At 42.3% G+C, this 19,431-nt stretch overlaps 1 protein-coding gene and 14 non-coding genes across 15 annotated transcripts; 7 read left to right on the forward strand and 8 right to left on the reverse strand.

The window, feature by feature from the left end:
- Window positions 1-588: 588 nt before the first annotated feature.
- trnad-guc (transfer RNA aspartic acid (anticodon GUC)) lies at window positions 589-660 on the reverse strand. Its single transcript has one exon. It is a non-coding gene; the product is annotated as a tRNA-Asp (tRNA).
- Window positions 661-867: 207 nt separating this feature from the next.
- Window positions 868-941, forward strand: trnan-guu (transfer RNA asparagine (anticodon GUU)). Its single transcript has one exon. It is a non-coding gene; the product is annotated as a tRNA-Asn (tRNA).
- A 1,442-nt stretch (window positions 942-2,383) lies between these two features.
- trnad-guc (transfer RNA aspartic acid (anticodon GUC)) lies at window positions 2,384-2,455 on the reverse strand. Its single transcript has one exon. It is a non-coding gene; the product is annotated as a tRNA-Asp (tRNA).
- A 1,720-nt stretch (window positions 2,456-4,175) lies between these two features.
- Window positions 4,176-4,247, reverse strand: trnad-guc (transfer RNA aspartic acid (anticodon GUC)). The gene has a single exon. It is a non-coding gene; the product is annotated as a tRNA-Asp (tRNA).
- A 207-nt stretch (window positions 4,248-4,454) lies between these two features.
- Window positions 4,455-4,528, forward strand: trnan-guu (transfer RNA asparagine (anticodon GUU)). Its single transcript has one exon. It is a non-coding gene; the product is annotated as a tRNA-Asn (tRNA).
- A 1,442-nt stretch (window positions 4,529-5,970) lies between these two features.
- On the reverse strand, window positions 5,971-6,042 carry trnad-guc (transfer RNA aspartic acid (anticodon GUC)). The gene has a single exon. It is a non-coding gene; the product is annotated as a tRNA-Asp (tRNA).
- A 207-nt stretch (window positions 6,043-6,249) lies between these two features.
- trnan-guu (transfer RNA asparagine (anticodon GUU)) lies at window positions 6,250-6,323 on the forward strand. The gene has a single exon. It is a non-coding gene; the product is annotated as a tRNA-Asn (tRNA).
- Window positions 6,324-7,453: 1,130 nt separating this feature from the next.
- On the reverse strand, window positions 7,454-7,525 carry trnad-guc (transfer RNA aspartic acid (anticodon GUC)). Its single transcript has one exon. It is a non-coding gene; the product is annotated as a tRNA-Asp (tRNA).
- Window positions 7,526-7,732: 207 nt separating this feature from the next.
- Window positions 7,733-7,806, forward strand: trnan-guu (transfer RNA asparagine (anticodon GUU)). Its single transcript has one exon. It is a non-coding gene; the product is annotated as a tRNA-Asn (tRNA).
- A 1,442-nt stretch (window positions 7,807-9,248) lies between these two features.
- Window positions 9,249-9,320, reverse strand: trnad-guc (transfer RNA aspartic acid (anticodon GUC)). The gene has a single exon. It is a non-coding gene; the product is annotated as a tRNA-Asp (tRNA).
- A 2,894-nt stretch (window positions 9,321-12,214) lies between these two features.
- trnad-guc (transfer RNA aspartic acid (anticodon GUC)) lies at window positions 12,215-12,286 on the reverse strand. Its single transcript has one exon. It is a non-coding gene; the product is annotated as a tRNA-Asp (tRNA).
- A 207-nt stretch (window positions 12,287-12,493) lies between these two features.
- On the forward strand, window positions 12,494-12,567 carry trnan-guu (transfer RNA asparagine (anticodon GUU)). The gene has a single exon. It is a non-coding gene; the product is annotated as a tRNA-Asn (tRNA).
- A 1,442-nt stretch (window positions 12,568-14,009) lies between these two features.
- On the reverse strand, window positions 14,010-14,081 carry trnad-guc (transfer RNA aspartic acid (anticodon GUC)). Its single transcript has one exon. It is a non-coding gene; the product is annotated as a tRNA-Asp (tRNA).
- A 207-nt stretch (window positions 14,082-14,288) lies between these two features.
- On the forward strand, window positions 14,289-14,362 carry trnan-guu (transfer RNA asparagine (anticodon GUU)). The gene has a single exon. It is a non-coding gene; the product is annotated as a tRNA-Asn (tRNA).
- A 3,463-nt stretch (window positions 14,363-17,825) lies between these two features.
- On the forward strand, window positions 17,826-19,423 carry LOC144995531 (uncharacterized). Its single transcript, XM_078955263.1, has 4 exons — window positions 17,826-17,895; window positions 18,341-19,037; window positions 19,109-19,192; window positions 19,278-19,423. The coding sequence occupies exons 2-4, from the start codon at window positions 18,350-18,352 to the stop codon at window positions 19,406-19,408; spliced, it is 903 nt and encodes a 300-aa protein (XP_078811389.1). The 5' UTR covers window positions 17,826-17,895; window positions 18,341-18,349; the 3' UTR covers window positions 19,409-19,423.
- The last annotated feature ends 8 nt before the right edge of the window (window positions 19,424-19,431 follow it).

Consider the following 19,431-nt stretch of genomic DNA (forward strand, 5'->3'; position numbering starts at 1 on the left):
TTTTAAAGTGAATGGAAAAGGACAAGATGGGATTTCCTGGCGGTGAGAATTGATCTCATCACCAAGGAAACAACTTCTTAGGTCTTTGTCAGACAAGTTACAAATTGTATTTGTCCTTATTCCGGGAGGATTAAGGGCTACCTGGCTGTCATTGGATGCTATTGAAAGAAGTGTCAAGTCATTGCATTAGAACAATCGGTCTGACGACTTAGCTGTAATGCACAGTGGGCATCTTGTTGAACTTACCAAAACCTAACCTTAATTGTGAGAAAACAATGTCATGTCCTTCTTTGAAAGCTGTCTTTGAAAAGAAGCAGAAATGTGACAAGTGCCATATAGGACAGAAGCACTAAAGCTTTAGATGTGGACAAATGTTGTGAAACAGACAGTGCATTTAGAATAAATATTTGAGTCGCAAAGAATTGTGGGGTTCATGAATTACCTGTTGATTCTTGCAAAGAAGGCGGCCATTTTTGTGACACCACCGTGAGTGTGTAGGAGTTGATAGAGGTTTCACCAGCAAATAGGGGTTGGTGCAAGATAATGTGTTTTCTAGGAGCCAGTTGAAGGCTGAACTAGAAAAGGGCTCTCCCCGTCAGGGAATCGAACCCTGGTCTTCCGCGTGACAGGCGGAGATACTGTCCACTATACTAACGAGGAACTGACACACTTGAACAAACATGTCGAAGATGGGTCACAGACGAGCTGGGATGCACACTTTGTTTCCTCAATGGATGAAGTGGCATGAAAAACCAATTCAAATGCAATCTCTCACAAACAGACTTTTTAGTCCATTTCAAATAAGAAATGACATGTCATCATTTACCAACAAGCACTATAATCAGAATGGTATTTTCCACACATGTTGTCTCTGTGGCGCAATAGGCTAGCGCGTTCGGCTGTTAACCGAAAGGTTGGTGGTTCAAGCCCACCCAGAGGCTTTGATTACTCCTGTCCTTCCTTCAATGCTAGTCTCATGTTTACTTCTATCTGGTTAGCTAATTTACTCAGTACTTTCATCCCTCAGCTCATGTAACTTTCTTAACTTCATATTCAAATCCAAATATTTCCCCAGACTCATGAAAATGCAAGAGTGGACACAAAGAGTGGGTGTGACAAGTGTTTTGGAACTTCAAAAGTACACAAAGCACAGGCCTCTTCTGTGCTGCTGCAACACACAGCCTGTTAATTTGGATGGACGCTCAAGCTTTCCCTAGGGCTGTAGGCTGAAGAACGTCCTGGCGCTGCCAACAGACATAGTTCCACTACATTGCAACTACTGAGTATCTTGGTTACTCCACAAGCAAAACACCTCAGTAGACGCCCTGCTTGACAATTCAGTTCAAAAAGAAAGGGCCTTTTTCTCAATTCAATCTTTGCCTTCTGAGCAAGCAAGCACTTGTTAGTTTCACACTTTCCAAAGCTGGTCCTGGAAGATGTCAGGATGGACGAGGAGTCCGACGCACTGCGCTATAGTTGCAGTCTCGTACTGGCACGTGTTTGAATGCAACTTCTGACATTCAGCCAGCAGTCATGCTTATGCTCAGCTGTCCTCAACAATGTAACAGTGCATTATATTTACTGTCAAGCAACATCACCAACAAACTTGGTTGATGTCAAGTCATTCAGACAAAACGGACCTGTTTCTCTTTGGACACTGTTGTCGGATGTGCTGGAAATGACGGAAAGACTGATCAATGCTTTCTGATTGCCTTTATCAGAAAACTCTTTCTGAGGTTCTGTGTGGTTTGTTTTGTATTTGTTTATAAGAACTTCAATTATATGGAATTTTCAGTTTTAAAGTGAATGGAAAAGGACAAGATGGGATTTCCTGGCGGTGAGAATTGATCTCATCACCAAGGAAACAACTTCTTAGGTCTTTGTCAGACAAGTTACAAATTGTATTTGTCCTTATTCCGGGAGGATTAAGGGCTACCTGGCTGTCATTGGATGCTATTGAAAGAAGTGTCAAGTCATTGCATTAGAACAATCGGTCTGACGACTTAGCTGTAATGCACAGTGGGCATCTTGTTGAACTTACCAAAACCTAACCTTAATTGTGAGAAAACAATGTCATGTCCTTCTTTGAAAGCTGTCTTTGAGAAGAAGCAGAAATGTGACAAGTGCCATATAGGACAGAAGCACTAAAGCTTTAGATGTGGACAAATGTTGTGAAACAGACAGTGCATTTAGAATAAATATTTGAGTCACAAAGAATTGTGGGGTTCATGAATTACCTGTTGATTCTTGCAAAGAAGGCGGCCATTTTTGTGACACCACAGTGAGTGTGTAGGAGTTGATAGAGGTTTCACCAGCAAATAGGGGTTGGTGCAAGATAATGTGTTTTCTAGGAGCCAGTTGAAGGCTGAACTAGAAAAGGGCTCTCCCCGTCAGGGAATCGAACCCTGGTCTTCCGCGTGACAGGCGGAGATACTGTCCACTATACTAACGAGGAACTGACACACTTGAACAAACATGTCGAAGATGGGTCACAGACGAGCTGGGATGCACACTTTGTTTCCTCAATGGATGAAGTGGCATGAAAAACCAATTCAAATGCAATCTCTCACAAACAGACTTTTTAGTCCATTTCAAATAAGAAATGACATATCATTTACCAACAAGCACTATAATCAGAATGGTATTTTCCACACATGTTGTCTCTGAGGCGCAATAGGCTAGCGCGTTCGGCTGTTAACCAAAAGGTTGGTGGTTCAAGCCCACCCAGAGGCGTTGATTACTCCTGTCCTTCCTTCAATGCTAGTCTCATGTTTACTTCTATCTGGTTAGCTAATTTACTCAGTACTTTCATCCCTCAGCTCATGTAACTTTCTTAACTTAATATTCAAATCCAAATATTTCCCCAGACTCATGAAAATGCAAGAGTGGACACAAAGAGTGGGTGGGACAAGTGCTTTGGAACTTCAAAACTACACAAAGCACAGGCCTCTTCTGTGCTGCTGCAACACACAGCCTGTTAATTTGGATGGACGCTCAAGCTTTCCCTAGGGCTGTAGGCTGAAGAACGTCCTGGCGCTGCCAACAGACATAGTTCCACTACATTGCAACTACTGAGTATCTTGGTTACTCCACAAGCAAAACACCTCAGTAGACGCCCTGCTTGACAATTCAGTTCAAAAAGAAAGGGCCTTTTTCTCAATTCAATCTTTGCCTTCTGAGCAAGCAAGCACTTGTTAGTTTCACACTTTCCAAAGCTGGTCCTGGAAGATGTCAGGATGGACGAGGAGTCCGACGCACTGCGCTATAGTTGCAGTCTCGTACTGGCACGTGTTTGAATGCAACTTCTGACATTCAGCCAGCAGTCATGCTTATGCTCAGCTGTCCTCAACAATGTAACAGTGCATTATATTTACTGTCAAGCAACATCACCAACAAACTTGGTTGATGTCAAGTCATTCAGACAAAACGGACCTGTTTCTCTTTGGAGACTGTTGTCGGATGTGCTGGAAATGACGGAAAGACTGATCAATCCTTTCTGATTGCCTTTATCAGAAAACTCTTTCTGAGGTTCTGTGTGGTTTGTTTTGTATTTGTTTATAAGAACTTCAATTACATGGAATTTTAAGTTTTAAAGTGAATGGAAAAGGACAAGATGGGATTTCCTGGCGGTGAGAATTGATCTCATCACCAAGGAAACAACTTCTTAGGTCTTTGTCAGACAAGTTACAAATTGTATTTGTCCTTATTCCGGGAGGATTAAGGGCTACCTGGCTGTCATTGGATGCTATTGAAAGAAGTGTCAAGTCATTGCATTAGAACAATCGGTCTGACGACTTAGCTGTAATGCACAGTGGGCATCTTGATGAACTTACCAAAACCTAACCTTAATTGTGAGAAAACAATGTCATGTCCTTCTTTGAAAGATGTCTTTGAAAAGAAGCAGAAATGTGACAAGTGCCATATAGGACAGAAGCACTAAAGCTTTAGATGTGGACAAATGTTGTGAAACAGACAGTGCATTTAGAATAAATATTTGAGTCGCAAAGAATTGTGGGGTTCATGAATTACCTGTTGATTCTTGCAAAGAAGGCGGCCATTTTTGTGACACCACAGTGAGTGTGTAGGAGTTGATAGAGGTTTCACCAGCAAATAGGGGTTGGTGCAAGATAATGTGTTTTCTAGGAGCCAGTTGAAGGCTGAACTAGAAAAGGGCTCTCCCCGTCAGGGAATCGAACCCTGGTCTTCCGCGTGACAGGCGGAGATACTGTCCACTAGACTAACGAGGAACTGACACACTTGAACAAAATTGTCGAAGATGGGTCACAGACGAGCTGGGATGCACACTTTGTTTCCTCAATGGATGAAGTGGCATGAAAAACCAATTCAAATGCAATCTCTCACAAACAGACTTTTTAGTCCATTTCAAATAAGAAATGACATGTCATCATTTACCAACAAGCACTATAATCAGAATGGTATTTTCCACACATGTTGTCTCTGTGGCGCAATAGGCTAGCGCGTTCGGCTGTTAACCAAAAGGTTGGTGGTTCAAGCCCACCCAGAGGCGTTGATTACTCCTGTCCTTCCTTCAATGCTAGTCTCATGTTTACTTCTATCTGGTTAGCTAATTTACTCAGTACTTTCATCCCTCAGCTCATGTAACTTTCTTAACTTCATATTCAAATCCAAATATTTCCCCAGACTCATGAAAATGCAAGAGTGGACACAAAGAGTGGGTGGGACAAGTGCTTTGGAACTTCAAAACTACACAAAGCACAGGCCTCTTCTGTGCTGCTGCAACACACAGCCTGTTAATTTGGATGGACGCTCAAGCTTTCCCTAGGGCTGTAGGCTGAAGAACGTCCTGGCGCTGCCAACAGACATAGTTCCACTACATTGCAACTACTGAGTATCTTGGTTACTCCACAAGCAAAACACCTCAGTAGACGCCCTGCTTGACAATTCAGTTCAAAAAGAAAGGGCCTTTTTCTCAATTCAATCTTTGCCTTCTGAGCAAGCAAGCACTTGTTAGTTTCACACTTTCCAAAGATGGTCCTGGAAGATGTCAGGATGGACGAGGAGTCCGACGCACTGCGCTATAGTTGCAGTCTCGTACTGGCACGTGTTTGAATGCAACTTCTGACATTCAGCCAGCAGTCATGCTTATGCTCAGCTGTCCTCAACAATGTAACAGTGCATTATATTTACTGTCAAGCAACATCACCAACAAACTTGGTTGATGTCAAGTCATTCAGACAAAACGGACCTGTTTCTCTTTGGAGACTGTTGTCGGATGTGCTGGAAATGACGGAAAGACTGATCAATCCTTTCTGATTGCCTTTATCAGAAAACTCTTTCTGAGGTTCTGTGTGGTTTGTTTTGTATTTGTTTATAAGAACTTCAATTACATGGAATTTTCAGTTTTAAAGTGAATGGAAAAGGACAAGATGGGATTTCCTGGCGGTGAGAATTGATCTCATCACCAAGGAAACAACTTCTTAGGTCTTTGTCAGACAAGTTACAAATTGTATTTGTCCTTGTTCCGGGAGGATTAAGGGCTACCTGGCTGTCATTGGATGCTATTGAAAGAAGTGTCAAGTCATTGCATTAGAACAATCGGTCTGACGACTTAGCTGTAATGCACAGTGGGCATCTTGATGAACTTACCAAAACCTAACCTTAATTGTGAGAAAACAATGTCATGTCCTTCTTTGAAAGATGTCTTTGAAAAGAAGCAGAAATGTGACAAGTGCCATATAGGACAGAAGCACTAAAGCTTTAGATGTGGACAAATGTTGTGAAACAGACAGTGCATTTAGAATAAATATTTGAGTCGCAAAAAATTGTGGGGTTCATGAATTACCTGTTGATTCTTGCAAAGAAGGCGGCCATTTTTGTGACACCACAGTGAGTGTGTAGGAGTTGATAGAGGTTTCACCAGCAAATAGGGGTTGGTGCAAGATAATGTGTTTTCTAGGAGCCAGTTGAAGGCTGAACTAGAAAAGGGCTCTCCCCGTCAGGGAATCGAACCCTGGTCTTCCGCGTGACAGGCGGAGATACTGTCCACTAGACTAACGAGGAACTGACACACTTGAACAAAATTGTCGAAGACGGGTCACAGACGAGCTGGGATGCACACTTTGTTTCCTCAATGGATGAAGTGGCATGAAAAACCAATTCAAATGCAATCTCTCACAAACAGACTTTTTAGTCCATTTCAAATAAGAAATGACATGTCATCATTTACCAACAAGCACTATAATCAGAATGGTATTTTCCACACATGTTGTCTCTGTGGCGCAATAGGCTAGCGCGTTCGGCTGTTAACCAAAAGGTTGGTGGTTCAAGCCCACCCAGAGGCGTTGATTACTCCTGTCCTTCCTTCAATGCTAGTCTCATGTTTACTTCTATCTGGTTAGCTAATTTACTCAGTACTTTCATCCCTCAGCTCATGTAACTTTCTTAACTTCATATTCAAATCCAAATATTTCCCCAGACTCATGAAAATGCAAGAGTGGACACAAAGAGTGGGTGGGACAAGTGCTTTGGAACTTCAAAAGTACACAAAGCACAGGCCTCTTCTGTGCTGCTGCAACACACAGCCTGTTAATTTGGATGGACGCTCAAGCTTTCCCTAGGGCTGTAGGCTGAAGAACGTCCTGGCGCTGCCAACAGACATAGTTCCACTACATTGCAACTACTGAGTATCTTGGTTACTCCACAAGCAAAACACCTCAGTAGACGCCCTGCTTGACAATTCAGTTCAAAAAGAAAGGGCCTTTTTCTCAATTCAATCTTTGCCTTCTGAGCAAGCAAGCACTTGTTAGTTTCACACTTTCCAAAGCTGGTCCTGGAAGATGTCAGGATGGACGAGGAGTCCGACGCACTGCGCTATAGTTGCAGTCTCGTACTGGCACCTGTTTGAATGCAACTTCTGACATTCAGCCAGCAGTCATGCTTATGCTCAGCTGTCCTCAACAATGTAACAGTGCATTATATTTACTGTCAAGCAACATCACCAACAAACTTGGTTGATGTCAAGTCATTCAGACAAAACGGACCTGTTTCTCTTTGGAGACTGTTGTCGGATGTGCTGGAAATGACGGAAAGACTGATCGATCCTTTCTGATTGCCTTTATCAGAAAACTCAGAAAACCTAACCTTAATTGTGAGAAAACAATGTCATGTCCTTCTTTGAAAGCTGTCTTTGAAAAGAAGCAGAAATGTGACAAGTGCCATATAGGACAGAAGCACTAAAGCTTTAGATGTGGACAAATGTTGTGAAACAGACAGTGCATTTAGAATAAATATTTGAGTCACAAAGAATTGTGGGGTTCATGAATTACCTGTTGATTCTTGCAAAGAAGGCGGCCATTTTTGTGACACCACCGTGAGTGTGTAGGAGTTGATAGAGGTTTCACCAGCAAATAGGGGTTGGTGCAAGATAATGTGTTTTCTAGGAGCCAGTTGAAGGCTGAACTAGAAAAGGGCTCTCCCCGTCAGGGAATCGAACCCTGGTCTTCCGCGTGACAGGCGGAGATACTGTCCACTATACTAACGAGGAACTGACACACTTGAACAAACATGTCGAAGATGGGTCACAGCCGAGCTGGGATGCACACTTTGTTTCCTCAATGGGTGAAGTGGCATGAAAAACCAATTCAAATGCAATCTCTCACAAACAGACTTTTTAGTCCATTTCAAATAAGAAATGACATGTCATCATTTACCAACAAGCACTATAATCAGAATGGTATTTTCCACACATGTTGTCTCTGTGGCGCAATAGGCTAGCGCGTTCGGCTGTTAACCGAAAGGTTGGTGGTTCAAGCCCACCCAGAGGCTTTGATTACTCCTGTCCTTCCTTCAATGCTAGTCTCATGTTTACTTCTATCTGGTTAGCTAATTTACTCAGTACTTTCATCCCTCAGCTCATGTAACTTTCTTAACTTCATATTCAAATCCAAATATTTCCCCAGACTCATGAAAATGCAAGAGTGGACACAAAGAGTGGGTGGGACAAGTGCTTTGGAACTTCAAAAGTACACAAAGCACAGGCCTCTTCTGTGCTGCTGCAACACACAGCCTGTTAATTTGGATGGACGCTCAAGCTTTCCCTAGGGCTGTAGGCTGAAGAACGTCCTGGCGCTGCCAACAGACATAGTTCCACTACATTGCAACTACTGAGTATCTTGGTTACTCCACAAGCAAAACACCTCAGTAGACGCCCTGCTTGACAATTCAGTTCAAAAAGAAAGGGCCTTTTTCTCAATTCAATCTTTGCCTTCTGAGCAAGCAAGCACTTGTTAGTTTCACACTTTCCAAAGCTGGTCCTGGAAGATGTCAGGATGGACGAGGAGTCCGACGCACTGCGCTATAGTTGCAGTCTCGTACTGGCACCTGTTTGAATGCAACTTCTGACATTCAGCCAGCAGTCATGCTTATGCTCAGCTGTCCTCAACAATGTAACAGTGCATTATATTTACTGTCAAGCAACATCACCAACAAACTTGGTTGATGTCAAGTCATTCAGACAAAACGGACCTGTTTCTCTTTGGAGACTGTTTTCGGATGTGCTGGAAATGACGGAAAGACTGATCAATGCTTTCTGATTGCCTTTATCAGAAAACTCTTTCTGAGGTTCTGTGTGGTTTGTTTTGTATTTGTTTATAAGAACTTCAATTATATGGAATTTTAAGTTTTAAAGTGAATGGAAAAGGACAAGATGGGATTTCCTGGCGGTGAGAATTGATCTCATCACCAAGGAAACAACTTCTTAGGTCTTTGTCAGACAAGTTACAAATTGTATTTGTCCATATTCCGGGAGGATAAAGGGCTACCTGGCTGTCATTGGATGCTATTGAAAGAGGTGTCAAGTCATTGCATTACAACAATCGGTCTGACGACTTAGCTGTAATGCACAGTGGGCATCTTGTTGAACTTACCAAAACCTAACCTTAATTGTGAGAAAACAATGTCATGTCCTTCTTTGAAAGCTGTCTTTGAAAAGAAGCAGAAATGTGACAAGTGCCATATAGGACAGAAGCACTAAAGCTTTAGATGTGGACAAATGTTGTGAAACAGACAGTGCATTTAGAATAAATATTTGAGTCGCAAAGAATTGTGGGGTTCATGAATTACCTGTTGATTCTTGCAAAGAAGGCGGCCATTTTTGTGACACCACCGTGAGTGTGTAGGAGTTGATAGAGGTTTCACCAGCAAATAGGGGTTGGTGCAAGATAATGTGTTTTCTAGGAGCCAGTTGAAGGCTGAACTAGAAAAGGGCTCTCCCCGTCAGGGAATCGAACCCTGGTCTTCCGCGTGACAGGCGGAGATACTGTCCACTATACTAACGAGGAACTGACACACTTGAACAAACATGTCGAAGATGGGTCACAGACGAGCTGGGATGCATACTTTGTTTCCTCAATGGATGAAGTGGCATGAAAAACCAATTCAAATGCAATCTCTCACAAACAGACTTTTTAGTCCATTTCAAATAAGAAATGACATGTCGTCATTTACCAACAAGCACTATAATCAGAATGGTATTTTCCACACATGTTGTCTCTGTGGCGCAATAGGCTAGCGCGTTCGGCTGTTAACCGAAAGGTTGGTGTTTCAAGCCCACCCAGAGGCGTTGATTACTCCTGTCCTTCCTTCAATGCTAGTCTCATGTTTACTTCTATCTGGTTAGCTAATTTACTCAGTACTTTCATCCCTCAGCTCATGTAACTTTCTTAACTTCATATTCAAATCCAAATATTTCCCCAGACTCATGAAAATGCAAGAGTGGACACAAAGAGTGGGTGGGACAAGTGCTTTGGAACTTCAAAAGTACACAAAGCACAGGCCTCTTCTGTGCTGCTGCAACACACAGCCTGTTAATTTGGATGGACGCTCAAGCTTTCCCTAGGGCTGTAGGCTGAAGAACGTCCTGGCGCTGCCAACAGACATAGTTCCACTACATTGCAACTGCTGAGTATCTTGGTTACTCCACAAGCAAAACACCTCAGTAGACGCCCTGCTTGACAATTCAGTTCAAAAAGAAAGGGCCTTTTTCTCAATTCAATCTTTGCCTTCTGAGCAAGCAAGCACTTGTTAGTTTCACACTTTCCAAAGCTGGTCCTGGAAGATGTCAGGATGGACGAGGAGTCCGACGCACTGCGCCATAGTTGCAGTCTTGTACTGGCACGTGTTTGAATGCAACTTCTGACATTCAGCCAGCAGTCATGCTTATGCTCAGCTGTCCTCAACAATGTAACAGTGTATTATATTTACTGTCAAGCAACATCACCAACAAACTTGGTTGATGTCAAGTCATTTAGACAAAACGGACCTGTTTCTCTTTGGAGACTGTTGTCGGATGTGCTGGAAATGACGGAAAGACTGATCAATCCTTTCTGATTGCCTTTATCAGAAAACTCAGAAAACCTAACCTTAATTGTGAGAAAACAATGTCATGTCCTTCTTTGAAAGCTGTCTTTGAAAAGAAGCAGAAATGTGACAAGTGCCATATAGGACAGAAGCACTAAAGCTTTAGATGTGGACAAATGTTGTGAAACAGACAGTGCATTTAGAATAAATATTTGAGTCGCAAAGAATTGTGGGGTTCATGAATTACCTGTTGATTCTTGCAAAGAAGGCGGCCATTTTTGTGACACCACCGTGAGTGTGTAGGAGTTGATAGAGGTTTCACCAGCAAATAGGGGTTGGTGCAAGATAATGTGTTTTCTAGGAGCCAGTTGAAGGCTGAACTAGAAAAGGGCTCTCCCCGTCAGGGAATCGAACCCTGGTCTTCCGCGTGACAGGCGGAGATAGTGTCCACTATACTAACGAGGAACTGACACACTTGAACAAACATGTCGAAGATGGGTCACAGACGAGCTGGGATGCATACTTTGTTTCCTCAATGGATGAAGTGGCATGAAAAACCAATTCAAATGCAATCTCTCACAAACAGACTTTTTAGTCCATTTCAAATAAGAAATGACATGTCGTCATTTACCAACAAGCACTATAATCAGAATGGTATTTTCCACACATGTTGTCTCTGTGGCGCAATAGGCTAGCGCGTTCGGCTGTTAACCGAAAGGTTGGTGTTTCAAGCCCACCCAGAGGCGTTGATTACTCCTGTCCTTCCTTCAATGCTAGTCTCATGTTTACTTCTATCTGGTTAGCTAATTTACTCAGTACTTTCATCCCTCAGCTCATGTAACTTTCTTAACTTCATATTCAAATCCAAATATTTCCCCAGACTCATGAAAATGCAAGAGTGGACACAAAGAGTGGGTGGGACAAGTGCTTTGGAACTTCAAAAGTACACAAAGCACAGGCCTCTTCTGTGCTGCTGCAACACACAGCCTGTTAATTTGGATGGACGCTCAAGCTTTCCCTAGGGCTGTAGGCTGAAGAACGTCCTGGCGCTGCCAACAGACATAGTTCCACTACATTGCAACTGCTGAGTATCTTGGTTACTCCACAAGCAAAACACCTCAGTAGACGCCCTGCTTGACAATTCAGTTCAAAAAGAAAGGGCCTTTTTCTCAATTCAATCTTTGCCTTCTGAGCAAGCAAGCACTTGTTAGTTTCACACTTTCCAAAGCTGGTCCTGGAAGATGTCAGGATGGACGAGGAGTCCGACGCACTGCGCTATAGTTGCAGTCTTGTACTGGCACGTGTTTGAATGCAACTTCTGACATTCAGCCAGCAGTCATGCTTATGCTCAGCTGTCCTCAACAATGTAACAGTGTATTATATTTACTGTCAAGCAACATCACCAACAAACTTGGTTGATGTCAAGTCATTTAGACAAAACGGACCTGTTTCTCTTTGGAGACTGTTGTCGGATGTGCTGGAAATGACGGAAAGACTGATCAATCCTTTCTGATTGCCTTTATCAGAAAACTCAGAAAACCTAACCTTAATTGTGAGAAAACAATGTCATGTCCTTCTTTGAAAGCTGTCTTTGAAAAGAAGCAGAAATGTGACAAGTGCCATATAGGACAGAAGCACTAAAGCTTTAGATGTGGACAAATGTTGTGAAACAGACAGTGCATTTAGAATAAATATTTGAGTCGCAAAGAATTGTGGGGTTCATGAATTACCTGTTGATTCTTGCAAAGAAGGCGGCCATTTTTGTGACACCACCGTGAGTGTGTAGGAGTTGATAGAGGTTTCACCAGCAAATAGGGGTTGGTGCAAGATAATGTGTTTTCTAGGAGCCAGTTGAAGGCTGAACTAGAAAAGGGCTCTCCCCGTCAGGGAATCGAACCCTGGTCTTCCGCGTGACAGGCGGAGATACTGTCCACTATACTAACGAGGAACTGACACACTTGAACAAACATGTCGAAGATGGGTCACAGACGAGCTGGGATGCACAATTTGTTTCCTCAATGGATGAAGTGGCATGAAAAACCAATTCAAATGCAATCTCTCACAAACAGACTTTTTAGTCCATTTCAAATAAGAAATGACATGTCGTCATTTACCAACAAGCACTATAATCAGAATGGTATTTTCCACACATGTTGTCTCTGTGGCGCAATAGGCTAGCGCGTTCGGCTGTTAACCGAAAGGTTGGTGGTTTAAGCCCACCCAGAGGCGTTGATTACTCCTGTCCTTCCTTCAATGCTAGTCTCATGTTTACTTCTATCTGGTTAGCTAATTTACTCAGTACTTTCATCCCTCAGCTCATGTAACTTTCTTAACTTCATATTCAAATCCAAATATTTCCCCAGACTCATGAAAATGCAAGAGTGGACACAAAGAGTGGGTGGGACAAGTGCTTTGGAACTTCAAAAGTACACAAAGCACAGGCCTCTTCTGTGCTGCTGCAACACACAGCCTGTTAATTTGGATGGACGCTCAAGCTTTCCCTAGGGCTGTAGGCTGAAGAACGTCCTGGCGCTGCCAACAGACATAGTTCCACTACATTGCAACTACTGAGTATCTTGGTTACTCCACAAGCAAAACACCTCAGTAGACGCCCTGCTTGACAATTCAGTTCAAAAAGAAAGGGCCTTTTTCTCAATTCAATCTTTGCCTTCTGAGCAAGCAAGCACTTGTTAGTTTCACACTTTCCAAAGCTGGTCCTGGAAGATGTCAGGATGGACGAGGAGTCCGACGCACTGCGCTATAGTTGCAGTCTCGTACTGGCACCTGTTTGAATGCAACTTCTGACATTCAGCCAGCAGTCATGCTTATGCTCAGCTGTCCTCAACAATGTAACAGTGCATTATATTTACTGTCAAGCAACATCACCAACAAACTTGGTTGATGTCAAGTCATTCAGACAAAACGGACCTGTTTCTCTTTGGAGACTGTTGTCGGATGTGCTGGAAATGACGGAAAGACTGATCAATCCTTTCTGATTGCCTTTATCAGAAAACTCTTTCTGAGGTTCTGTGTGGTTTGTTTTGTATTTGTTTATAAGAACTTCAATTATATGGAATTTTCAGTTTTAAAGTGAATGGAAAAGGACAAGATGGGATTTCCTGGCGGTGAGAATTGATCTCATCACCAAGGAAACAACTTCTTAGGTCTTTGTCAGACAAGTTACAAATTGTATTTGTCCTTATTCCGGGAGGATTAAGGGCTACCTGGCTGTCATTGGATGCTATTGAAAGAGGTGTCAAGTCATTGCATTAGAACAATCGGTCTGACGACTTAGCTGTAATGCACAGTGGGCATCTTGTTGAACTTACCAAAACCTAACCTTAATTGTGAGAAAACAATGTCATGTCCTTCTTTGAAAGCTGTCTTTGAGAAGAAGCAGAAATGTGACAAGTGCCATATAGGACAGAAGCACTAAAGCTTTAGATGTGGACAAATGTTGTGAAACAGACAGTGCATTTAGAATAAATATTTGAGTCGCAAAGAATTGTGGGGTTCATGAATTACCTGTTGATTCTTGCAAAGAAGGCGGCCATTTTTGTGACACCACCGTGAGTGTGTAGGAGTTGATAGAGGTTTCACCAGCAAATAGGGGTTGGTGCAAGATAATGTGTTTTCTAGGAGCCAGTTGAAGGCTGAACTAGAAAAGGGCTCTCCCCGTCAGGGAATCGAACCCTGGTCTTCCGCGTGACAGGCGGAGATACTGTCCACTATACTAACGAGGAACTGACACACTTGAACAAACATGTCGAAGATGGGTCACAGACGAGCTGGGATGCACACTTTGTTTCCTCAATGGATGAAGTGGCATGAAAAACCAATTCAAATGCAATCTCTCACAAACAGACTTTTTAGTCCATTTCAAATAAGAAATGACATGTCGTCATTTACCAACAAGCACTATAATCAGAATGGTATTTTCCACACATGTTGTCTCTGTGGCGCAATAGGCTAGCGCGTTCGGCTGTTAACCGAAAGGTTGGTGGTTCAAGCCCACCCAGAGGCGTTGATTACTCCTGTCCTTCCTTCAATGCTAGTCTCATGTTTACTTCTATCTGGTTAGCTAATTTACTCAGTACTTTCATCCCTCAGCTCATGTAACTTTCTTAACTTCATATTCAAATCCAAATATTTCCCCAGACTCATGAAAATGCAAGAGTGGACACAAAGAGTGGGTGGGACAAGTGCTTTGGAACTTCAAAAGTACACAAAGCACAGGCCTCTTCTGTGCTGCTGCAACACACAGCCTGTTAATTTGGATGGACGCTCAAGCTTTCCCTAGGGCTGTAGGCTGAAGAACGTCCTGGCGCTGCCAACAGACATAGTTCCACTACATTGCAACTACTGAGTATCTTGGTTACTCCACAAGCAAAACACCTCAGTAGACGCCCTGCTTGACAATTCAGTTCAAAAAGAAAGGGCCTTTTTCTCAATTCAATCTTTGCCTTCTGAGCAAGCAAGCACTTGTTAGTTTCACACTTTCCAAAGCTGGTCCTGGAAGATGTCAGGATGGACGAGGAGTCCGACGCACTGCGCTATAGTTGCAGTCTCGTACTGGCACGTGTTTGAATGCAACTTCTGACATTCAGCCAGCAGTCATGCTTATGCTCAGCTGTCCTCAACAATGTAACAGTGCATTATATTTACTGTCAAGCAACATCACCAACAAACTTGGTTGATGTCAAGTCATTCAGACAAAACGGACCTGTTTCTCTTTGGAGACTGTTGTCGGATGTGCTGGAAATGACGGAAAGACTGATCAATCCTTTCTGATTGCCTTTATCAGAAAACTCTTTCTGAGGTTCTGTGTGGTTTGTTTTGTATTTGTTTATAAGAACTTCAATTATATGGAATTTTCAGTTTTAAAGTGAATGGAAAAGGACAAGATGGGATTTCCTGGCGGTGAGAATTGATCTCATCACCAAGGAAACAACTTCTTAGGTCTTTGTCAGACAAGTTACAAATTGTATTTGTCCTTATTCCGGGAGGATTAAGGGCTACCTGGCTGTCATTGGATGCTATTGAAAGAGGTGTCAAGTCATTGCATTAGAACAATCGGTCTGACGACTTAGCTGTAATGCACAGTGGGCATCTTGTTGAACTTACCAAAACCTAACCTTAATTGTGAGAAAACAATGTCATGTCCTTCTTTGAAAGCTGTCTTTGAAAAGAAGCAGAAATGTGACAAGTGCCATATAGGACAGAAGCACTAAAGCTTTAGATGTGGACAAATGTTGTGAAACAGACAGTGCATTTAGAATAAATATTTGAGTCACAAAGAATTGTGGGGTTCATGAATTACCTGTTGATTCTTGCAAAGAAGGCGGCCATTTTTGTGACACCACAGTGAGTGTGTAGGAGTTGATAGAGGTTTCACCAGCAAATAAGGGTTGGTGCAAGATAATGTGTTTTCTAGGAGCCAGTTGAAGGCTGAACTAGAAAAGGGCTCTCCCCGTCAGAGAATCGAACCCTGGTGTTCCGCGTGACAGGCGGAGATACTGTCCACTATACTAACGAGGAACTGACACACTTGAACAAACATGTCGAAGATGGGTCACAGACGAGCTGGGATGCACACTTTGTTTCCTCAATGGATGAAGTGGCATGAAAAACCAATTCAAATGCAATCTCTCACAAACAGACTTTTTAGTCCATTTCAAATAAGAAATGACATGTCGTCATTTACCAACAAGCACTATAATCAGAATGGTATTTTCCACACATGTTGTCTCTTTGGCGCAATAGGCTAGCGCGTTCGGCTGTTAACCGAAAGGTTGGTGGTTTAAGCCCACCCAGAGGCGTTGATTACTCCTGTCCTTCCTTCAATGCTAGTCTCATGTTTACTTCTATCTGGTTAGCTAATTTACTCAGTACTTTCATCCCTCAGCTCATGTAACTTTCTTAACTTCATATTCAAATCCAAATATTTCCCCAGACTCATGAAAATGCAAGAGTGGACACAAAGAGTGGGTGGGACAAGTGCTTTGGAACTTCAAAAGTACACAAAGCACAGGCCTCTTCTGTGCTGCTGCAACACACAGCCTGTTAATTTGGATGGACGCTCAAGCTTTCCCTAGGGCTGTAGGCTGAAGAACGTCCTGGCGCTGCCAACAGACATAGTTCCACTACATTGCAACTACTGAGTATCTTGGTTACTCCACAAGCAAAACACCTCAGTAGACGCCCTGCTTGACAATTCAGTTCAAAAAGAAAGGGCCTTTTTCTCAATTCAATCTTTGCCTTCTGAGCAAGCAAGCACTTGTTAGTTTCACACTTTCCAAAGCTGGTCCTGGAAGATGTCAGGATGGACGAGGAGTCCGACGCACTGCGCTATAGTTGCAGTCTCGTACTGGCACCTGTTTGAATGCAACTTCTGACATTCAGCCAGCAGTCATGCTTATGCTCAGCTGTCCTCAACAATGTAACAGTGCATTATATTTACTGTCAAGCAACATCACCAACAAACTCTGTTGATGTCAAGTCATTCAGACAAAACGGACCTGTTTCTCTTTGGAGACTGTTGTCGGATGTGCTGGAAATGACGGAAAGACTGATCAATCCTTTCTGATTGCCTTTATCAGAAAACTCTTTCTGAGGTTCTGTGTGGTTTGTTTTGTATTTGTTTATAAGAACTTCAATTATATGGAATTTTCAGTTTTAAAGTGAATGGAAAAGGACAAGATGGGATTTCCTGGCGGTGAGAATTGATCTCATCACCAAGGAAACAACTTCTTAGGTCTTTGTCAGACAAGTTACAAATTGTATTTGTCCTTATTCCGGGAGGATTAAGGGCTACCTGGCTGTCATTGGATGCTATTGAAAGAGGTGTCAAGTCATTGCATTAGAACAATCGGTCTGACGACTTAGCTGTAATGCACAGTGGGCATCTTGTTGAACTTACCAAAACCTAACCTTAATTGTGAGAAAACAATGTCATGTCCTTCTTTGAAAGCTGTCTTTGAAAAGAAGCAGAAATGTGACAAGTGCCATATAGGACAGAAGCACTAAAGCTTTAGATGTGGACAAATGTTGTGAAACAGACAGTGCATTTAGAATAAATATTTGAGTCACAAAGAATTGTGGGGTTCATGAATTACCTGTGGATTCTTGCAAAGAAGGCGGCCATTTTTGTGACACCACAGTGAGTGTGTAGGAGTTGATAGAGGTTTCACCAGCAAATAGGGGTTGGTGCAAGATAATGTGTTTTCTAGGAGCCAGTTGAAGGCTGAACTAGAAAAGGGCTCTCCCCGTCAGGGAATCGAACCCTGGTCTTCCGCGCGGGAGCCGAAAATGGTTAAGCTTAACTCTCTTAACTTTTCTCATTCATTCTCTATGGTAGTTCTTAACACTACGGATGTAATATACTTTTTCACCACTAGCGAGATTTTGGGGGCGCTGTTTCCACATCGTCTTAGTAGTAAGGTTTTCACAGGAAGAGCCTTTAGGAAGACAAAACAACAATAATCCTGCGGCCAGATTTGATCATATCGCTGTTAAAACACAAGAGCACAACAAGTTAAAGTCAAGTTAAAGTCTGATGTAAGTAAAAAGTTAAAAAAAAACTGGACAAAGTTCCTAGTTTGAAGACATTTCTCTTCCCGTTATTTTTTGTTGAGCATGAAAGGTCTGAAACTCCAGCGGTGAGGATACGGCTACTCGTAAGAGATGAAAAACCTCTTCAAACTTAGTCATGATAGTTTGTGTGTGTTTTCAAAAGCTTTTGAATTTTACCAAAGGTAGATAACTTTAATAATATCTATATGTGCATTTACACACACACACACATATATATATATATATATATATATATATATATATATATATATATATATATATATATATATATATATATATATATATATATATATATATATATATATATATATATATTTGTATGTTGTTGTTTTTTTTTTACTATTTTTGAGTTACAGTAGACCTGGGCTACTTCACCCACTAACGACAATAAATGTATCTTTGGTTATAGATCTCCAGAATGAAGAGGAAATTAATTTTTCCTGGAAAAATCTGCGTGAGCTTCAGACGAGGCCCAACTGGGTTTCTCAGGCAGGACCCTTCAGATGAAGCCAAGAGGATCAAAAATAATCCTGAGCTCCAGGACAAGTCTGCTCCCCAGAGAGAGGAAAAAGTGAAGGAAAACGCCCTGTCAAAAGTCTTCATTAGGGGTGGAGATACATCTGACAGGCAGGAGGTGTTGGGGGAGTATGTTCTTCAATTTGGCAAATACAAGGGGAAGTCCTTTCGGTGGCTGCTAGAAAATGATATTGGCTACACCATTTATTTAATTAACAAGGTTGAGGAAGAGGAGAGAGCTGGACTCTTTAATGCCGAGGGACCAAAGAAGGAGAGTCTCTTTTCATTTCTGGATTATACCCGACACTTTCACGAAATCAGAGATCTGAGAAACTATTTAGCTGAAAGATCAGTGGAGCCACCTTCAAGTAGTGAGGACAACCAGCTGGTTGGATTTGGTGTGCATTCTAAGAAGACCTGGAAGGATGTCTGGGAGAAAAGAGAAGATGGATATGCATCATTTATCCTCAGGAAACAGTGTGTTTCAGGCAGCAAAATGTTCCTGCTCCAGCAGTACCTGAAGAAGAAAGAGGCTCAGACTCAGAGCTCTTCAGAACCTGCTCTTCCTAAACCTTCTTCTAGTCCTCCAGGTCTGTGGCAGACTAGACGTTCATGCTGATGTTAGGAAAGATGGTAGAAATGATGTTTCCCATCTTTTCAGTATCTTCGTTAGAGATGGAAGATGATGAAGAGTTGGAGAGAATGATGCTTTCTGTCTCTCCATCCAAACTCCTCCCTTTACAAGGTAAAACTAAATCACACACAAGTACACACTGAGTGTTAATTACTACTTCTAATTCAAACCTGTTTTCTTATTTTTTTTACTAAAGAGCAGAGACATTTAGTGAAGAAGATGACAGGCCCAACATGTTTAGAAACAATCCCAACCCAACCAAGTGAGCAGCACCAACGTGCACACATCATGCATCACGTGTTGATTATGTTTCTGTATGTGGAGTAGTAGTACTGGTAGTTGAAAAACTG

The sequence above is a fragment of the Oryzias latipes genome, chromosome 11 (genome assembly GCF_053564925.1).
Source record: "Oryzias latipes strain Hd-rR chromosome 11, Olatipes_Hd-rR_3.1".
NCBI lineage: Eukaryota > Metazoa > Chordata > Actinopteri > Beloniformes > Adrianichthyidae > Oryzias > Oryzias latipes.

Bases quoted from the DNA above. Each gene is read 5' to 3' on its own strand.
- LOC144995531 (XM_078955263.1), top strand. From the start codon at position 18,350: ATGAAGAGGAAATTAATTTTTCCTGGAAAAATCTGCGTGAGCTTCAGA. The intron at 19,038-19,108 runs GTCTGTGGCAGA...CCATCTTTTCAG, and splicing joins ACCTTCTTCTAGTCCTCCAG to TATCTTCGTTAGAGATGGAA. The intron at 19,193-19,277 runs GTAAAACTAAAT...TTTTTACTAAAG, and splicing joins CAAACTCCTCCCTTTACAAG to AGCAGAGACATTTAGTGAAG.